The sequence below is a fragment of the Pelodiscus sinensis genome, chromosome 1, assembly GCF_052426305.1.
Source record: "Pelodiscus sinensis isolate ZL-2025 chromosome 1, ASM5242630v1, whole genome shotgun sequence".
NCBI classification, from domain to species: Eukaryota; Metazoa; Chordata; order Testudines; family Trionychidae; genus Pelodiscus; species Pelodiscus sinensis.
In genome coordinates, this window is record NC_143052.1 from 295,901,601 (window position 1) to 295,921,409 (window position 19,809).

At 41.6% G+C, this 19,809-nt stretch overlaps 1 protein-coding gene across 1 annotated transcript in view; it reads left to right on the forward strand.

Annotated features, from left to right (window-relative positions):
* FAM124A (family with sequence similarity 124 member A) overlaps positions 1 to 19,809 on the forward strand; it is a 66,267-nt gene that overhangs the window by 13,961 nt on the left and 32,497 nt on the right. Inside the window, exon 2 of the mRNA XM_075919087.2 lies at positions 951 to 982. Within this exon, the coding sequence (XP_075775202.1) occupies positions 951 to 982 (32 nt within the window). The remainder of the gene's footprint in view (positions 1 to 950; positions 983 to 19,809) is intronic.

Genomic DNA, 19,809 nt, shown 5'->3' on the forward strand with positions numbered 1-19,809 from the left:
ACATGAGGGCTGGGAATTTACTTTTCTTGAAAAATAAATAAAGCTGAAAGCCTCATATACTCACTTTCTTCCAGGACCTGGGGCTTTAACAAAAACATCAAATATCACAAAATTGAGAGCTGTCAACACATTGTGAACACCCTGCAATTTCCATGAAAAATCCCTTTAGAAACTTTCAGCCCTGGGTCACAATAAAAGGGACTTATATTTTGATTTGTAAAATGAAATCTCAGATTAATTGGTGACCATAAAAGTTTATTAGCCCCTTAAGGAATGAATAACATTTTCAAAGGTTCAGAGTTATATAGTGAACAGCTGCAAAATTAACTACCTAGAGTTCTTCAAAATACTGAACAGCACTAGTTGTTGTGGACAATAAAATGAAAACAACTATCGTGGAAATTATAGCCTGAGGCTTTGTTGAGATATGACATTATAAAGAAGGGGGAAAAGAGACAGAAAAGACTTCTCCAAAAGGTAAAAGCCCCATTCTTCAATGAATCGTATTTCTAAAATCAATTTTCTGGCTTCCTTCAAACTTTGTGTAAAGCACAATTCAATTTCTCCTCTATCCATATAATGCACATTAGAAATTACAGGTTCAAAGCATTTTTGGAGCTATTAAAGATGTAGGATAGAGAAGATCATAATCCAGCAGTAGTGGAAAACAAGCTGCAGCCTCAAAAAAAAAATGCTTCCCTAGTTGCATAGTCTCTATAGATATTTTAAACATTCCTGCAAAATGTCAGCTATTCTGAGGACACATTCAAAAACCTTTTCCATATTGAGTTATGTTACCATAAAAAAATAACGGTATGTAGTTTTTAGGCAGTTTGACTGATTAAAGCAAATTAAATTAAGTCTATAGTTTCCTTTGCCAAATTTGTATATGATCTTTTAAAGATTGAAATATAGTACAGCTCTGCTGAACTAAGATTTTTGTCTTGCAGGTCTGAGTACAGCCGCATGTCCTCTACAAGCAGTGAGTATAATTTTAAGACCATTAAAAATAAAATCTCACCCTTTTTTTTCATTTGCTATCTGTTAATGTCTGCTTAATGTAATAAAGTAATCTTTAGTTTTTCAGGTTTATATTATAGTGATATGTCTTGGATCTGTCTACATTACTCTCCATCACTAAGAGCAATGTTTTTTAAAGATCAAAGGAATAATAATAACATGACATTTAAAAAAAGTTTTGTCTTACACAGAGCCTGTATACAATTTAAAAAGCCCTTTGGCAATTCTGTTTACTGAAATCAGTTCATCAGTATATGGGTGGGATTTACAAAAACACTTGGCACTAGATTAACTCTGCTGCCATTACGATCAATAGTGAAATCCCTAAATCTTGGTCCTGCTTTATCCAACAGCACCAAACACACTTACCTCTTATATTCACCATTTACGCTGATTCAGTTGATCCTTTTATGATTTGACCTGGTGTAGAGGGAGTTTGTGTAAATGAACATCTAGAAATTTCCTATCACCATCTCTTTCCACCACCAAACAGATCTTTTTCCCTAGACCCTCACTAGACTCCTGAAATTCACTATAGGTAGGCTGTGGAGCTTCAATAACCCATGCAGAGCTGTTGCATGTAAAAAGAGGGACTGAAATGAGTCCTCAAAGTACAGTCAGAAGAGGCAAAAGTAGCCATCAAATATCACAGGAGGGAGTGGCCCTGATCACCATGTGGGTGTTCTCCTAGATTGGTTTTGTATTCCACTGCAAAGTGACAGCTTGGTTTCAAAGCTGTTAGCAGGGAGATAGCTGAGTTTCCAGGGAATTCCACGTACCAGTGTATGGTTAGGATGCAATCCATGCTGTGCTTCGAATTCAATTTGGAAAGAGTAGCTCAGTGAATAGATTGCTTGGCCAGTGTGGATAAGGCCAGGCTGAGTTTCAACTGGATAAAAACCTTAAATGAATAAAAAAATAGGGCACAGTGAGAGCACAACTCTGAAACATGGTTTGGCTAGTCAATGTGAATAGGACCTCAGAGTTTGTAACGATTGTTGTTTCAGCAAAAACCACAGGAATTAGAAATGATTCATTGCCTATTGTAAATTGATGCCAAGAAAACACAAGGGGGGATAAGATATTTCTTCGTTTGAGTTTAAAGAAGGGAGAAAGTGAAAGAAGGGAGAAATGTTTTCTGGCTTTTCCAAATATTTCTTAGTTAACCTGATATCTAAATCTGATCATAAGTGATAAAAGATGAAACATAGTATCTGGTTTCTTTTTTCCCTTTTTTTAATAATGTGATATGACACATTTTTCTGCTTTTACCAAAAGGAATTTTCACATGGTGCTTTTTAATAATGGCTTTATCTTCCCAAAAATATAGTAGATCCAGTTCTTCCAACAACCACTCTCTGAATCCCATAAATGGTCTCTTGTCAATGTAAGGTGACATCTCTCCTCCAAGTTTCCTCCTGATTCCTCCTCATAGGTGCAAGTTGTTACTCAAAGTGAACACTACAGAAATTCACAAAGATGACTTTCCCACCCTGCAGTCCTAATTCTCTTATAATCAGAAGACAGCTGTCTTAATGGCAGGGTTTATTCTCTATGGGTACATCTACAAAGTAGCAGGTAGCTCGAAATAAGACATTCAATTTGAACTATGCAAATTGCGTAGCTTATTTTGACAGAGCCTATTGCAAGATTTGGCAGTGCTAATTTCGAAATAGAGCGCTATTCCGATGAGTCCCTTAATCCTTGTGCATTGAGGTTAATGGGACATTGGAGTAACAAGTCATTTATTTCAAATGTATTTCGAAATAACGGGCTTGCTGTTAAGACACGCAGAACACTATTTCAGGATAACGGACATTATCCAGAAATAGTACTGCTGTGTAGATATAACCTATATGATTGGGGGGCTAACATCCAATAAATCAACACTTTGCATTTTTATTTTAAAAAATTATCCGATGTTCTGTTCCTATTCATTTCCCTTCATTAATCCAGTTTTGGCCATGTATGTATTAGAACATATACTACCAGGCCCTGTCACCACCCTGGACTGGGACCCAAATTATGGTCCCAATAATAATAATTTGATAGATGAACTCACTGTTAATGCTTGATGAGAAATACTTTGCTTTTAGACAATGACTTGTAATCATTTATGTATTTGTGTTACTACTGTGTTGAGTAATTTGATTTGTCCTTTTCATATGTATTCACTTTTTAAAATTGTATCTTTTGGTATATATGGTTGTGACTATTTTCTTCCACTATTGGATCTGAGGAAGTGGGTCTGGCCTACGAAAGCTCATCATCTAATAAACCATCTTGTTAGTCTTTAAAGTGCTACATAGTCCTGTATTTTGCTTCAGCAATAGAAGCAAACTCATCTTGGTAATATTTACAATAGATTTGTGCATGCAAGAGATTTTAATTATATATCAGCTGCGGTTTGTCACATTACGTGTGGTGATCTAGATGTTGTGCTAACCAAGCCAGTCCAGGATGTGATGGGATTGTCATGATTATGAGGGTTAGCCAGCAGCCTGGAGATTAAGGGCTTAACTACACCTAGCCAGGTGGAGTGACCAGTAGGAATGTAGGTGGGACTTTCAAACTGGGATAAATGAATTTGGGTTTTTTTCCTTGCTCCTTTTGTCTCTCTGGGGAGTCCTCTGCAGCTACAGGGAGGGACAAGCATGTCTCTCTCTCTCCAAGAAACAATGCTTCACTTTCTGTAAGTAGGGTAAAGTTTAATTAGTTTTGTTAGGCTTTATTGTTTTAAGGGTTGGGTATGGGATCTGATATCTGGCACTTCTTAAGAGATGTTTTGGCATTTCTTTGTAACTAAATTCTAGCCCATGGTGTAATTCCTCCATGAGTATATTTTGTTACTTTTCCATCTGATCCTTATGCTTGCAACAGGAATACTGTTGTAATAATAAAAAGTTTCTCTTTTCTTTTTATTAACCTGGCATTGCTTACTTGTGTGTCCTGATTTTTATAATAGGGGTGAGATTTCCCAAATGATCTTTCCCCTAATCTCGTTATTAATATTCGGGTGGTGGCAGCGGAAGTTTTATTCCCAAAATCTAGGTTTTTAAGATTTTGGGGGAAGTTTTATACCAAAGCCTGGTAGATAAGGCTTTGGGGTACACTTGCTGGCCCCCACTTCTGCATTTATCATGCCAGAGTGGGGAAGGAGCCATGACAGGGATTACAACAGTATTTTAACACCCGTCCTTTGTCAGTACTGGGAAGTAGTATCATTCCAGCACAGACAGAAAAGTTCAGTAGATAGGATAGCCTTTGTATATACAAACTTAAAAATGTGATGTCTCTTTTGTGCTTGCAAGACAAATGAGGCTGGTGTAGCTCCACAAATCATGGGATTTAGCTTTGTATTTCATAGGCATTGTATGGTCAATCTGTTCAGACGACACAAGAGGAATAGTAATATTTGCATAAATCAGACTGTGAAATCTTCAGGTCAGGAAGTAGTTTTCTGTTTTCTCTAGAGCACCTGCCAGGCACCAGATCTGATGGGGGTCTCTAATTGCCACTGGATTACAAAAAAAAATTGTAATAGCTTGTTTTAAAACACTCTCTTGATTTTTTTTAAAAAAATAATAGAGGTTAGCTCTTGGCTTATAAATCCACATGAAAACTCATTGCTTCCACATCCCAATATAAAATCACTTGACAGCAATGATTTCCAGAATGTCTGATTTCCAGAGGTATAATGTTTACTCGTATACCGCTGTCTTCATCCTAAAGGACTTCACAAATTATGTGCATACCATAGAGATCCATTAAAATGAACTGAAGCTATTTCCAAGATTGAGAATAGCAACTATCCAACACACGGCAGATTGCCAAACAATTGGAAACGGGAAGAGAAGAACTTTAGGGAAGTGATACTAGGGTAAACCCTTACTTTTATTATAGATTATCTGGACATTTTAATTTTTGTCTGATGTGGAAGTATCTCTTCTGAAAGATTTTTTTCCTGTAAATGGGTTTTCTAACCTAGAAGGATAAAGAGCTTTTCTGGTCCTGCCAGGATGGTAATCTGGGATTCTATGGAGTTTTGGGTTTCAGATTTGAATCTTGAACTGGCAAATTTCTGAATCAAGTCAGCTGGGCAATAGTTTACCACTCAGAAGCTAAAGAGACCATGAAAGAACTTGCCAGGTGACTTCATTGCACTCACTTAAGTTACTCAGGGGAATGTCTACACTGCAGAGTTTGTCGGAAAAATGGCTGTTTTTCCGAAAAAACTTCACTTACATCCACACTGCAATCGCATTCTTTCAAAAAAAATCGAAAGAACAGAGGGGGGTTTTCCGACATTGGTAGACCTCTTTTATGAGGAAGAAGCCTTTCTCCAAAAGACCTCTTTCAGAAAAAGTCATGTGTGGACGGGGAAGAGGGAGTTCTTTCGGAAGAAGAGGAAAGAGGAAAAAGCACAGGTGCCCTGGTGGCTAGTCTGTCCATAGTAATCACAGCTAAAATGCAAGATAGCGTCCATTCAATGTGGATGCTATCTTTCGAAAAAGCAGATCGCTTTTTCAATGCGCTTTGGGAGTGTGGACACTCTCTTTCCGAAGAAGTTTTTCTAGAAGATCTCTTCTGGAAAAGCTTCTTCCGAAAGAAGCCTGAAGTCTAGAGATAGCCTCATTGTGAAAGCCATAAAACTCTGCTGCGGAGAAGATGGCAGAAGTTTTGTAGGATATTTGCCAGTCAAAAGAATGAGAGAGCCACAGGCTTGAGGGGAAAGAGAGGAACAAAAAGTGTGTTTGTTTGATTAATAATTCTTCTACTTTAAATCGTTAGCTCTTCATGTTCTTCACATTAGCGATAACAAGTGTTGGGTCACATTTTTCAGCCAAAAATTATTTTGGATGAAAAAAATGTAGATTTGGCTCAACCTAAACATTTTGTGTATTTGTGTCAATTTCAGTCAATTGTGTTGGTTAAAACAAAACTAGAAAAAAATCAGAAATGTCAAAATTTTGTCATTTTGATTTTTCAGGCTAGCTTCTCGAGGGGATTTCAACATCATTCAGGAATAATTGTTGCTTCTTCCAGGTCTAATAGCATAGAGGTTAAGGCACTCAGCTGACTTACACAAGACTCAGGTTTGAATCTTCCTGAAGCATCTGGACCCTAACCCAGGTCTTCCCCTATGTAGGGAAGCATCCTAACCTACTAACTATTCTGGGGTGCAGATTTCTTAGACTATCTTGTGAAATTGTTTTGCTTTGCATAAAATATTTGAATAGTTACTGACTCAAGGAGAGTATGAGACTGACTTTTTAGAACTGTCAGCAGAATGAAAAATTGGTCATTTGCACAGCTCTGGCTAATCATTCTCCAAATAGCTTTGGCCAGAAGTGGGCATTTTTAAACAAAGCCTTCATTTGCCTTATAGTATTTGAGATATATATTACTTAGATCTGCAGCTAGTTTAGTGTTACCAATTTTTGGCATTTTTCAGGTATGCAGCCAGTCGTAATTGTCTTGATGAATATATTTTACCAGTCTTTCAGCTAAATCAGTGAGCAAATCCATGGATATCTGCAGGTTTCTGCCTCCACAGATATCAATACGGAGAGCCATGGCTCATTTTTGCAGATACGGATGCGGATGTGCATACAAATTTTGTATCCACGCAGGGAACTTGGGATCTGGTGCTTTAAATAGATTTATATTCATGTCACAACCACTCCATTTTCTTATAACTTTTTCAGAGTGTAGTATTTGCAGTGAACATGCTGTATTGCCTTCCTCCCCCTGAAAAATATCCCATGTGCTCCTTATAAGCATAATATCTAGTCATTAGTGACAAGGAGCCTAAATGCGGAAAGTTGTCCTAGCCTACTACTTGTCCTAGCCTACTGCTTGGAATTTACAGTTATCATTAGTGCTCAGTGTTAATTATTTCACTGCTTTAAAAGATACATACAGAATTTTCAAAAGTGCTCAAGTGACATAAGCACCTAACATCTCATTAAAAGTCAGTTGTACTTAGGCACTTTCAAAAACTCTAGTTCTAACAAGTAAAAATGTTACTTTAAGAAGCACTCTAAATACATACCCTGGTGATCTTTTCTTCCACACATATACACACAATCCTGTGTTGTAAAGTTGTTGGAGCCCCACAGAAAGGGGAGATTATCTAAATAAACAAGTCTGCTAACAATTCAGTGCTAGTGGTTAGATTGCAGACTGAGTTATTTTTCCTAGGGTACTTCCTGTGTATCTGTCAGCACAATTTACAGTAACTCAAAGGGGGGTAAAAACTTCTCCCTCCCTGGTTCTTAGGATGGGCAGGAACCTGGGCTGTGTGCCCTGTTACATCAGTCTGGCTCAATGAGTGGAATAATCTGCTCCCCATAAGAGATGTAATGGTGAGTGTACTTCCCCTGTGCATAAGGGAATTCAGGAAGGCAGTCTATCTCTATAAGGGTATGTCTACACTACCCCGCTAGTTCGAACTAGCGGGGTAATGTAGGCATACCGCACTTGCAAATGAAGCCCGGGATTTGAATTTCCCGGGCTTCATTTGCATAAGCGGGGAGCCGCCATTTTTAAATCCCCGCTGCTTCGAACCCCGTGTAGCGCGGCTACACGGGGCTCGAACTAGGTAATTCGGACTAGGTTCCTATTCCGAACTACCAGTACACCTTGTGGAACTGGTACACCTAGTCCGAACTACCTAGTTCGAGCCCCGTGTAGCCGCGCTACACGGGGTTCGAAGCAGCGGGGATTTAAAAATGGCGGCTCCCCGCTTATGCAAATGAAGCCCGGGAAATTCAAATCCCGGGCTTCATTTGCAAGTGCGGTATGCCTACATTACCCTCCTAGTTCGAACTAGGAGGGTAGTGTAGACATACCCTAAGATAGACTGGCTCCCTGTGGCTCTGACAACTTTTTACTCTGTGCCCAAATGGCATGAATCTAGTGCAGAGACACTATTTTTTTGCCCTCATAACAGCTCTTTGAAAAACAAATAAATAAACAACAAATAAAAGGTACAAAGGTCCACTGTAGAGATTAGTAGGCTGAGAAACCAACCTACTATTTTTTCATATTCATTCACAGTAATTCTCCAGATGTACTTATTGAACAATGTCTCGATGTTCATTTTATTTAGAGAAACAATGCTAGTAGTAAAATGCTCATCACCATCAGTAACCTTTTCACTCAATGAATATTTTTTTAAAGTATCCTAAAGGGCATGGCTCCATTTCAGGCCAAGCCACTGCCATTTGCTGTAGTAGGAACAATAATTTTACATTTATATACAGATACTTTCATCTAAGAGGATCTCAGAGAGTGTCACAAATGTACCAACATACACCCCATTGAAATACATCTGGGGACATAGAGAGGCAGTTAGCATAGGGTACATCTACACTGCATGCTTATTTGGGAATAAGCTATTTCGGAAGAAACACTCTGAAATAGCCTATTTCAAAATAGCATGTCTGTATAGCAAAAGCTTGTCAAAATAGCGCTTAGCTATTTCGAAATAGAGTGACCACACTGATTAGATGCTGAATTGCATTTAACGCCACCTGGAACCACTTCAGGCAGGGCATCAGCACAGCAGTTACTTCCTGGAGCTGCTGCCTGAGGCTATCTGAGGCTCGTACTTAAAGGGACCCCCACCCTCCCGTATAGCCATGTCTCAGGTTCTTCTTGTTTGCCTACCTCATTGAGGGACAGCAAAGCCTTTGCTCTGACTGCTGTGGTTGCCCTTGAGGACACCTCAGCACTTCTGCCATGGAGCTGGAGCTATCTCTGTGCAGTCTATGGCCCTCATCTGTCATCCTGCAGTTCCTGCAGCAGTTTCTGCAGGCTGCCCTCCTGGCCCTGAAGGAACACAACCCCCAGCTTATCATTGAGACCCTCATCATCTCTTTGTAAGTGCAGGTCTTACAGCTGCACTGATGTCTGGACACCAGTTCCAACTGATGAGACCTGCTCGTTATGGAGTGCTGGGACAACCAGCAATGGCTCCAGAATTTTCACATGCAGAAGGAGACCTTTCTGGAGCTGTGTGAGTGGTTTGCCCCTGACCTCAGGTGACGGAACACCACATGCGACCCTCCATCCTCCTCGAGAAGTGGGTGGCCATTGCCCTGTGGAAGCTTGCCATGCCAGACAGCTACCGATCCATTGGAAGTCAGTTCAGTGTGGGGAGATCGACCGTCGGGCTCCTGGTCATGCAGATATGGCGCTCTCAGGCTATTGTCCTAGGAGGGAGTGAAGTGCTGGACAGAGGTACCCTAGGGAAAGGGGAGGTTTGTGGTGGGGGTAAAAGCCCCCTTTCCTAGGTGGTTTTTCAATCCCGCCCTCACAAAGCCCTGCCAGCAGATGGGATAAGTAGGGAGTTGCTCCTGGTGTTTTGGGGGCAAAGGAGGGTTGGCTCAGGGACCTCCTGAGAGCTCTGTCAACCGTGTTGTTTGTTTGTCTCCTTCTGCTAGTGATGAGGGCCATCAATACACCAAAGTGTTTTTAATGTAGTGTTTGAACGTAATAATCTGTGTCATCCTTTCTTTAAAAAAAATTAACATTCACATGTTTTGCTTGGAAAGTTTTTCTGCATTTCTGACATTAAAAGTTCAGCAATGAAATTATGATTTTAAGAGGGATAAAGGATCTTTTGGAAAAGGCTTTATTTTCCGAAAGATCCGCGTCTAGACTGGCCCTTTTTTCCGGCAAAGCTCCGAGCCGGAAAAACGCGGCAGCCATTTTTATGCTAATGAAGTGGGGGGATTTAAATCCCTGCTTCATTTGCACTTGCAATATGTCTAATTTGCATCCCTTTTACGGAAAAGGGATGCAGTCTAGACACAGCCCCCCAGTTTTTACAATCTTCCCTCATGGGTCATGTTTTCTAGACCTCTAATAATTTTTGTTGTTCTTCACGTCTTTCCTGAAATGTGGCACCCGGAACTGAACACAGTACTCCAGTTGAGGCCTACTCAGTGTGGAGTAGTGCGAAGGATTAATTCTCGTATCTTGCTTGGAACACTCCTGTTAATACATCCCAGAATGTTTTTCTTTTTTGGCAATAGTGTCATGCTGTTGATGCATATTTAGCTTTCTTCCTATAGGATCTTACCTACCAACTCCCTGAGTTTGCTAACGTCTGCTTTCTTGAAATCATTTTTCTGTGTTTTGCTGTTCTCCCTCTTACCATTCCTTAGAATCACGAACTCTACAGTTGCACAATCACTTTCACCTAAGCTGCCTTTCACTTTCAAATTCTCAACCAGTTCCTCCCTATTTGTAAAACCAAATCTAGAACAGCCTCTACCCTAGCATCTTTCTCCACCTTCTGAAATAAAAAAAATGGTCTCCAGTGCATTCCAAGAACTAGTTGGATAATCTGTGCCCTACTGTGTTATTTTTCCAGCAGATGTCTGAACAGTTGAAGTCCCCTATCACCACCAAGTCCTGTGTTTTGGATGATTTTATTAGTTGTTCAAAGAACAGCTTCTTCCACTTCTTCCTGGTTAGATGACCCCCTACCATGACGTCACCCTTATTTTTCACTCCTTTTATCCTTACTCAGAAACTTTCAACAGGTCTATTTCCTATGTCCATCTCAACTTCAGTCCAGGAATATACATTTTAACTATATAAGGCAACACCTCCCTCTTATTTTCCCTGTTTGTTCTTCCTGAGCAAGCTGTACCCTTCTATACCAATATTCCAGTTATGTGTATTATTCCACCAACTCTCTGTGATGCCAATTATGTCATAGTTGTGTTTATTTACTAGCATTAGGAGTTCTTCCTGTTCATTTCCCTTAGGTTTCACGTTAATATATAGACTTCTAAGATACTGATTTGATTCCCCTCGCCTCCCCCCAGTTCTGTCTTGTCTCTCCTTTACCGGTGCTGTTGCAGCCCGTGGCCCCTCCCCCAATTTCTTACCCATCTCCCAGGTCTCTGTGTTTATAACTTACCTGCTTGGTCACTTGCCCCTGTCAAATCTAGTTTAAAGCTCTACTCAGTATATTAGCCAGTCTGTGTCCATGTACTCTCTTCCCCTTCCTCGATGGGTGGACCCCATCTCTGCATAGTAGTCCGTCTTCCTGGAACAGCATCCTGTGGTCAAGCAAGCAAACCCTCTGGGCAACACCATCTTCTCAGCCAGGCATTCACTACCAAGATGCAGCTGTCTCTGCCTTGGCCCCTAACTTTTGACTGGAAGGATCAAAGAGAACATCACCTACACTCCAAACTCCTTCACTTCTACCTCCAGAATTGTGTGGTCACTTCTGATCTGCTCAGGACCATACTTTACAGTATAGTTAGTGCACACCTGGATGAGAAGCATGGGGCAGTAGTCAGAGGCCCAGATGAGCCTCGACAGTCCCTCCATAATATCTCAGATACGGGCCTCTGGCAGGCAGATTACTTCCTGGGATGCCATGCTAGGTTGACAGATAGGTGCCTCTGTTCCCCTCAGAAGAGAATCTCTAACCACCATTACCCTGCTTTTCCTCTTGGGATTGGGGGTTGTCAACCTCTCAGCCTTAGCAGCGAGCTCTACAATACCAGGCATAATAAAAGAAAAAAAAAAGGTTTGAATACACTGTCTGTTTGTAAATCAGTGTTCTTTCTCTTTAAGGTCTAGGCCTAATCTTATTTTGACAGCTGGCTCTTCTTAAGTGTAGTCAGAATAAATTAATGGTGTTTGTGCAAAGTAACACTATTCAAATAGGAAATAATTCTTTCAAAATGTAATGATATCCTCTAATTCTACTGCAGAATATGTGCATGGATTGAATTTGAGGTAAACCTTTGTGGTTTCTTGTAGCAGAGTTGCATTTTGTTGCTGATTAGTTTCTAAACTGTTTAGCTTTTTTACTGAATTACTGTTTTTACTTTTAAGCCCAGCTGTTGGTTTGGGGCTCTGTGGCTTCCAGTTTTAAAATTTGAAACAGAAATTCAGTATTTCTACATTCATACTTGCATTCCAAAGAACAGCCACAACCTAGATGTTGATAGTTGCATAGATTATGATGAGTCAGCTTATGGCCACCTGAACCATCAGTGCACAGAGTTGTTTGTGGTGCAAATTGTTCAATTTTCAAATATTTCAGTCATGACAAATGGCTTCCCTTCCTTTTTATTATCAGTGACTCTCTCCCTTCTGTCCTCCTGCTCAGTCTTGTTTGTGTTTTCCTCCACCAGAAAGCAGTCTTGTCTCCTCTTCTAAACAGGATTGTTTTAATTATTATTTTTTGTATTACCAGAGCACCTTGAGGACTCAATAGAGATCGGGTCTCTATTGTGGTCGACACTGTACACACACATAGTGAGAGATATCTCCTCCCCCTGTCCCAAAGAGCATACAGTCTAAACAGGGAAAACAAACTGCACGAAGAGGGAACAGAGGCACAGATCTATTTTGCCCATAGTCACACAGCAGTTATTTTTGAAGAACAGAACCCAAGTATCCCAAATCACACATAGCGCGCTGTTGTCTAAGGACCAGATTTATAGAGGTATTTAGGTACTTAAAGATAGGGATAGGGACCTAATATGATTTATAAAAGTGCTAAGCTGGTTAGAAACTTAACTACTGTTGAAATCAGTGGGAATTAGGTGCCTGACCTGCTTAGGCTCTTTTGAAAATACTGCCAAGTACCTATCAGCATCTTTAGTTGCCTAAATACCTTTGGGAATCTAGGCTGGATCTCATGAGTTAGTCTGAGGTCCCTCCCCGCTTCTCCTCCCCATATCTTCATAGCTGGAGCTCTACTCCAGGAGCCAGGGAGTGGAATTCACTCTTACCTGACACACATTGTGACAGCATCGGAGCGGGAATATTACCTGCATGCTCTGTTGTGGAACAGATAGCAGCAGCTGGATGACCACAAACCTTACGTTTAATCAGGAATTAGGGTCGTAGTTTGGGAAAATAGAAACACAGGGGTATAGACATGCTTTTGGTGGGAGCAGAGTATATGTGTGCATGCACTAGAGAAAAAGAAAACCTAGCTCTTGAATCTCTCTTTAATGAGTAGTTTTGTATCACAACTAAATTGGTCCATTTTTAATCAAGTGAGATAAACTAGCTTCTGTTCTAAATTCAGTGTTTCCCTCATGGATGCAATCTCTCATTTTTAGTGGGTGAGGGAAACAGGCTGTAGCAATCCTGTGCCAACATGGAAGGGGGTAAGGAGCTGCTATAGGCTCGAGTGGCCATGCCCTGCTGTACCTGTTAATCATTTCAGGCATAAAAGGGGAATTTTAAAAGAAGGGAACACCACTCATCAGAGGCAGGCCTATAAGGGAGCTGTTTGTTAAGTTTCCCAGCTCCATGGAAGAGGTCTGGTAGCCAGAAGAACCTCTTCTCTCAGATATAGGAAAACTGACCCTCTCTGCTAACAGCGAGAAGAGACTGTCATATCTTATAACTTGTGCTGGAGTCTCACAGTACTCTGAGCAAGGAGAGTCCAATACCCTGGCTAGAACTTCCTAGGGGTTTTCTTTGCCCTTTTGTTTAGTTCCTTTTGTTGATTTTGTATTGTTTGTTTCACCTGAGATTCCAAAAGGGCGGAAAATAGCCAGAGAGCCTGCTACTGCTGGATGGACTGGATTGTGAAAGTTCACTTTCTGAGTAACATCCAAAAGTGAAACAGATCCTTGAAAGGGGGTGAAGACCCGCTCCTACCTCCAAACCTCCAGGTGTTTAGTGTCAAGCTATCTCAGGGTATGTCTACGCTACCACCCTAGTTCGAACTAGGGTGGTAATGTAGGCAACCGGAGTTGCAAATGAAGCCCGGGATTTGAATTTCCCGGGCTTCATTTGCATCTTGCCGGGCGCCGCCATTTTTAAATGTCCGCTAGTGCGGACTCCGTGCCGCGTGGCTACACGCGGCACGGACTAGGTAGTTCGGACTAGGCTTCCTATTCCGAACTACCGTTACTCCTGTAGCCGCACGGCACGGAGTCCGCAGTAGCGGACATTTAAAAATGGCGGTGCCCGGCAAGATGCAAATGAAGCCCGTGAAATTCAAATCCCGGGCTTCATTTGCAACTCCGGTTGCCTACATTACCACCCTAGTTCGAACTAGGGTGGTAGTGTACACATACCCTCAGTGACTCAACAGCACAAGTACCAGTCTCAGAGCAGACTGTTAAGAAGCAGGGCACAAACTCCAAAATGGTTGTGAATTCTGTACTTAGATTTCACCAACCAAGTATCAAGTGTAAACTCCTCAGTCTCTGTAGCAGCCTTAACATGGACTCACAAACAGTCCCTTTGGGTACATTGATCTTTCTTGCCAACCAGGTAATGGTCCCTTACACCAAAAATCGCAACACTATTCAGGTTACTCCCAGTCCTGAGGGACCAGTCACTAATCCCAGGTCAGTTGCACCTCAGATCTCACATAATTCTTTAATAAACTATCTAAAGATTCATGAATTAGGAAAAAGAAATAAGAGAGTTAGTTGCAAGGTTAAAACAGCTAAACATACATTCACAACTGCATTACAGTCTTAAGTTTCAAAAGGTAATAGAAGCTTCTATAATAAGCAAACGTTGTATGTCCCTTATGGCTAACTGAAACTAAACACTGGGGATCTCTTGTTTAGAAAATCTTGCCCCCACAGAGTCCAAGCAGCCTAGAGATACAATTCCTCCTCATTAGGGCTTTTTATTCCTTTGTCACTTCTGCTTCAAATTGCAAGCTTAGCTAATGGGAGGAATTCACTTGTATGTCTCCTCTTCATGTGGAGTGGGGAGGGCAGAGCAATCCAAAAAGTCTTTTGTCCTCTGATGTTCCACAGTACATCTGGTGTTGAAGGTCCTGCCCATGAGAAAAGGCCCATAAACCTTCTGTTGGAAGCCCACATTTTACACTCATTCTCAGGTTTGGTGGTTTACACAGTTACAAGAGGATTATAATGTGAACACTTAAATATTACCTTATAATGTGGGATACAGATATTATCAGTGATATTAATACACACAGCATTTTATAAAAGTATTTCATAAAGTCTATACATTAAGCACATTTTTATAACTGTATCTGATTTTAACAACACTAACAGGTGAGGCAAACTAACTCCAGCTATGTATTTGTCATTGCTAAGTTGAAACACGAGGGCCTAGGCATGATCTGGCACCTGGTTTGCCAGCATCATAGTTGACACCCATGAAATGTGATCTAAATTGTCAGAGTCAGGAACCAGGGTGGGAGTAGTCACGTTTTATAGTCGAAGCAGGAGTCCATCCTAGCAGTCAGGGTGAGAGTCTGGAACCGGGAAATGGAGCCAAGTGTCAGAATCAGAAGCTGGATGACAGAGTAAGGCTCAAACCAGAGTCAGAGCCACAAATCCAAACTGAGACTCAGAACTGAGCCTAGACCAATCAAAGGTCATTGGAGGACCAATCAGAGGTCAGAGGTAATTGCCAGTCAGCTTTCCTATGAGTGGCACTTCCTGCAGTTTCTGGTCTCTCAGTGTGTTGAGAGTGGCTGTGCTCAGGTTGTCTAGTGTTAACATGAAAATGTGAGCTGTGGTCCAAGATTCAAACCCCATACATCCTTACAGTCAGGTAACTAATTAAAATAAATGATTTTTAGGTTACTCGGTGTGTGGTAGAGAAACCTTTTTATGTTTGTTTAAAGATTCTTCATTACTCATACTTGGTTCCACCATCTCAACACTTTACGAAAGTTGTTGACAACGTTTATTCTCAGAGGAATAGTAAAAATCTTAGTACATTGAGATTACTGAGGTGTTTGTAGCTTCTTGTGGCTCCAATCGTCCAGGTAGAATGTGCCCACACCACTAAGTAGAAGAGAGAGGTTGGCATGTTTTTTTAAATGATTCACTTTCACACACAGTTTTTCTCCTTTCTGCCCTTGCCAATTTTTGCCCCTTTCTCCCCTTCACTTTGATGGCCAGACTAGGTTTTTTTACATTACCAGCAAATAGGAATTCTGTTTTGTTCAGCATCCATTGCCAAAAGAAATAGTGGAGAGAAAAGAAACTCTTTAGGAAAAGAAAGTGTAGGATCACTTTAGTATATAAGAACTGTGCTCCTTTACTTATTTGGAGTATGGAGTCACTCTCCTCACAGGTTCTTTTACCTCTAACTCCTAGGAGTTTGCATATATATATATAGAGTGAGTGAGTGAGAACAGCACAGGAAAATTTCCAGAGATTTCTATGTATGCTTTAGAATTAGATCTTTTCACTAAGGGTGCATGTACACAAAATAAGCTACGCAAATTGAGCTACGTCAATTGCGTAGCTTATTTTGAAATAGCTTATTTCAAAATTGGGAGCATCTACACAGCAGTTATTTTGAAATAGAGCACTCTTCCTCTGACTTCTCTTACTCCTCATAGAGTGAGGGTTGCAGGAGACCGAGTAAGAAGTCCTCCAGCTTGATAGTATTTTGACATTATTTCGAAATAACTGCCTGCTGTGTAGATGCGGACTAAGTTATTTCAAAATAGCGCATGTTATTTTGAAATAATGCTGCTGTGTAGACGTACTCTAAAAGACAAAGCTTTCACCCTTCTGACTGCAGAGATAACCTACAGTATGTAGGCCCATATGCAGGAATTTCTGGTGTGTGTGTGTGCTTTTTTGTAAATGTGGACTGCAAGGGTGAACACCCCCTCTGTAGTCCCCCAAGTAAGCAAGGAAATCAGCCCCAGCCTTCCCCCGGATGGCCAGAGCATGTGGGAGGGAGGCTTGGGCAGCACACCCCTCCTGCCTTCCCTGGCCAGCTGGAGCATGCTTACTTGGCGGACCACGAGGGGTGCTTTTGCACCCTTCACCCCACTCCGCTTATGAGTCTGGTGTGGTGACAGGCTTGAGAAGCTGCTGTAGCACATGAATTTATAGCAGACAAGCATACTGAGAGAGATGGCCTTCCTCCTCTGGTGTCACTGCCTGGCATCATTCACATAACTGCAAATAGTCATGAAAACCAAGCAGGGATAACAGGGCCTTGGTTTGATTTGGCCTTTATGGATCCACATCACAAAAATAATCCCTTCCAAGATAGATATCGTGTCCACTGCAAGCTCAGTTGTTTCAAACCAGCTTTGTGAAATGCATTACATTCTGTATTAAACATGTATTTACCTTCATCTGATGTCTCAGCAGACAAGTAAACAAATAACTTTGTTATGGATTTTTTTTCAGCTGCAAATGAAGAAATCTGTGGAGATTTCACCCTCCTTTTCCGGAATATGCAGAAATATTTTTCCTTATTTCTCATTTTCCCACAGATCTGTCTGAGATGCTTTTAAGAATGGCTAGCGAGAGTCTGTGCTAAATAGACTTGTAAAATAATTTTATGTTGGGCTTTACATTAGCAAGATGCATTTCCAGAAGATGTTACTATAAAAAGAAGACTAATTAAAATGTGGGCAGAGGAAATTGGAGCCAAGTAATTTGGAACTGTCTTCAGCCTCTGTCAACATTCAGAACTCAGACAGTGTATTTATGCTGTTCGTCCATCGAGGTCGATGAGAACCACCCAGTGTCATCAGTTTAGTTGGGAGTGGGTTCGGAGATGGCTAATTAGTCCAATCCGAGCCCGAAATTGACGGTTACAGTGAGGACATGAAAGATCGGACTGCCGACCGGAGGAAGAGAAGATACCAGCCCTGGACTTGCGAAGAAGACGTTTCTCTGCAGCATAATGCAGTCTCTTTTGTTCGTGGGCTATTGCACCATCATGTATTCGTCTGCGCCAGGTGGAACGATCAGCAGCAATTCTCTCCCAATTTCCAGGATCTATGTTACAGTTCTTAAGGGAGGCCTTAAGGGTGTCTTTGAATCTCTTCTTTTGACCTCCAAGAGATTGCTTGCCATGTTGTAATTCACCATAGAGCATCTTCTTGGGCAATCGATCATCGGACATGCACACAACATGGCCAGCCCATCTGAGTTGTGCCTTGCAAAGATGGTGTGAATGCTTGTCATATTAGCCTGTAGAAGAACATCAGTATCTGGAACTTTATATTGCCATCTTATCTTCAGCAGTTTCCGTAGACAGTTCAGGTGGAAGTGATTCAGCTTTTTCGCAGGACGACTATATACAGTCCAGGTCTCACAAGCATAGAGGAGGGTGGGCAAGACGACCGCCGAGTAGACTTTTAGCTTGGTCTCAGTCTTAATGCCTCTTCGATTCCAAACATTAAGTTTAAGCCTTCCAAAAGCTGCACTGGCTCTGGCAATTCTAGTATTCACCTCCTCGTCGATGTTGGCTGCCTTCGATAGAGTGCTGCCAAGATATGTAAACCTGTCCACATTATCGAGCTTCTGGCCATTGACAGTAATGGATGGCTCAGTGTAGTCACAGCCAGGAGTGGGTTGATGCAGAACCTTGGTTTTTTTGGTGGAGATGGTGAGGCCGAAGCTCATGCACGCTGCAGAAAATAGATTCATGCAGTGTTGCATGCCTGCTTGCGTACCTGAGTTGAGGGCACAGTCATCCGCAAATAGAAAGTCACGAATGGTCTCGACCTGAACCTTGGTTTTGGTCTGAAGCCTCCTCAAGTTAAATAGCCTTCCATCAAAACGGTAGCGCAAGTCGATCCTGAAATTATTTTCTCTAAAGGCATCAATCAGCACAGCAGAGAACATAAGGCTGAAGAGACTGGGGGCCAGGACACATCCCTGTTTCACACCGTTTGTGACTGCGAATGGTTCTGAATAATTGCCACGATCTTGGACTCTGGCAAGCATGCCATCATGGAACTGCTTCACCATTTCAATGAAGGTGTCTGGGCATCCAAATTTGGCCATAATCTTCCAGAGGCCCTCACAACTGACAGAGTCAAATGCTTTAGTTAGATCCACAAAGACAGTGTAGAGCTGGACATTCTGTTCTTGACACTTTTCTTGTAGTTGTCTGGCGGGAAATATCATGTCAGTAGTACCTCGTCCCTTCCTGAAGCCACACTGACTTTCCGGCAAGAGACCTTGGTCAAGGTGCTATGTGAGTCTGCTTAAAAGTATTCTGGCGAGGACCTTTCCTGCAACACAGAGCAGAGTGATTCCTCTGTAGTTGTCACAAGAGTGGCGATTTCCCTTGCGCTTGTATAGATGAATAATAGACGCATCTTTGAAGTCTTGAGGAACGCAGTAAAAGTAAAGTTGCAGTAAAAGACTGAGGGTGCAGGTTCAACTCTGTGGAAAATGTGAAGAGGGTATCTTCACCCCCTTGTCTCATTGTGTTAGGGACCCTGAGATATAGCAATATGTGTGATAATATAGATTCCTAGGAATTAGAGATGAAATGTATGAGTGTTACAAAAACAATTATAGACAGTGTCCGAAAGAGCTTATGATCTAACTAGACAAGACAGAAAATGGGGGGGGGGAACTGAAGCATGGACACAAAGGGTGCATCTACACAGCACCCTTACCTCGAAATGTGCAATACAATTTGTGCTATGCAAATTGCATAGCTTCTTTTGGGGTAATTTTGAAATAGCTTATTTCAAACTTTGGAGTGGTTTATGCAGTGCCAGATTTCAAAATAAAGCATGTTCCTGGGCGCCACCATTTTTAAATGTCCCGTAGTTCGAACTCCCTGCCCGCGGCTACACGCGGCACGGGCTAGGTAGTTCAAATTAAAGCTCCTAATTCGAACTACCGTTACTCCTCATTGCTGTTCTGGCCCCACTCCTGGGGAGCCCCAAGCATCTCATGCTGCTGCCTCTGTATCAAAGGCAGCAGCATAGGGTTGCAGGCAGGAGTCAGTCTGTGAGGGGAGCCAGTTTAAAAACCAGCTCCCTTTGCAGACCGGCTTGCTGTCCCACAC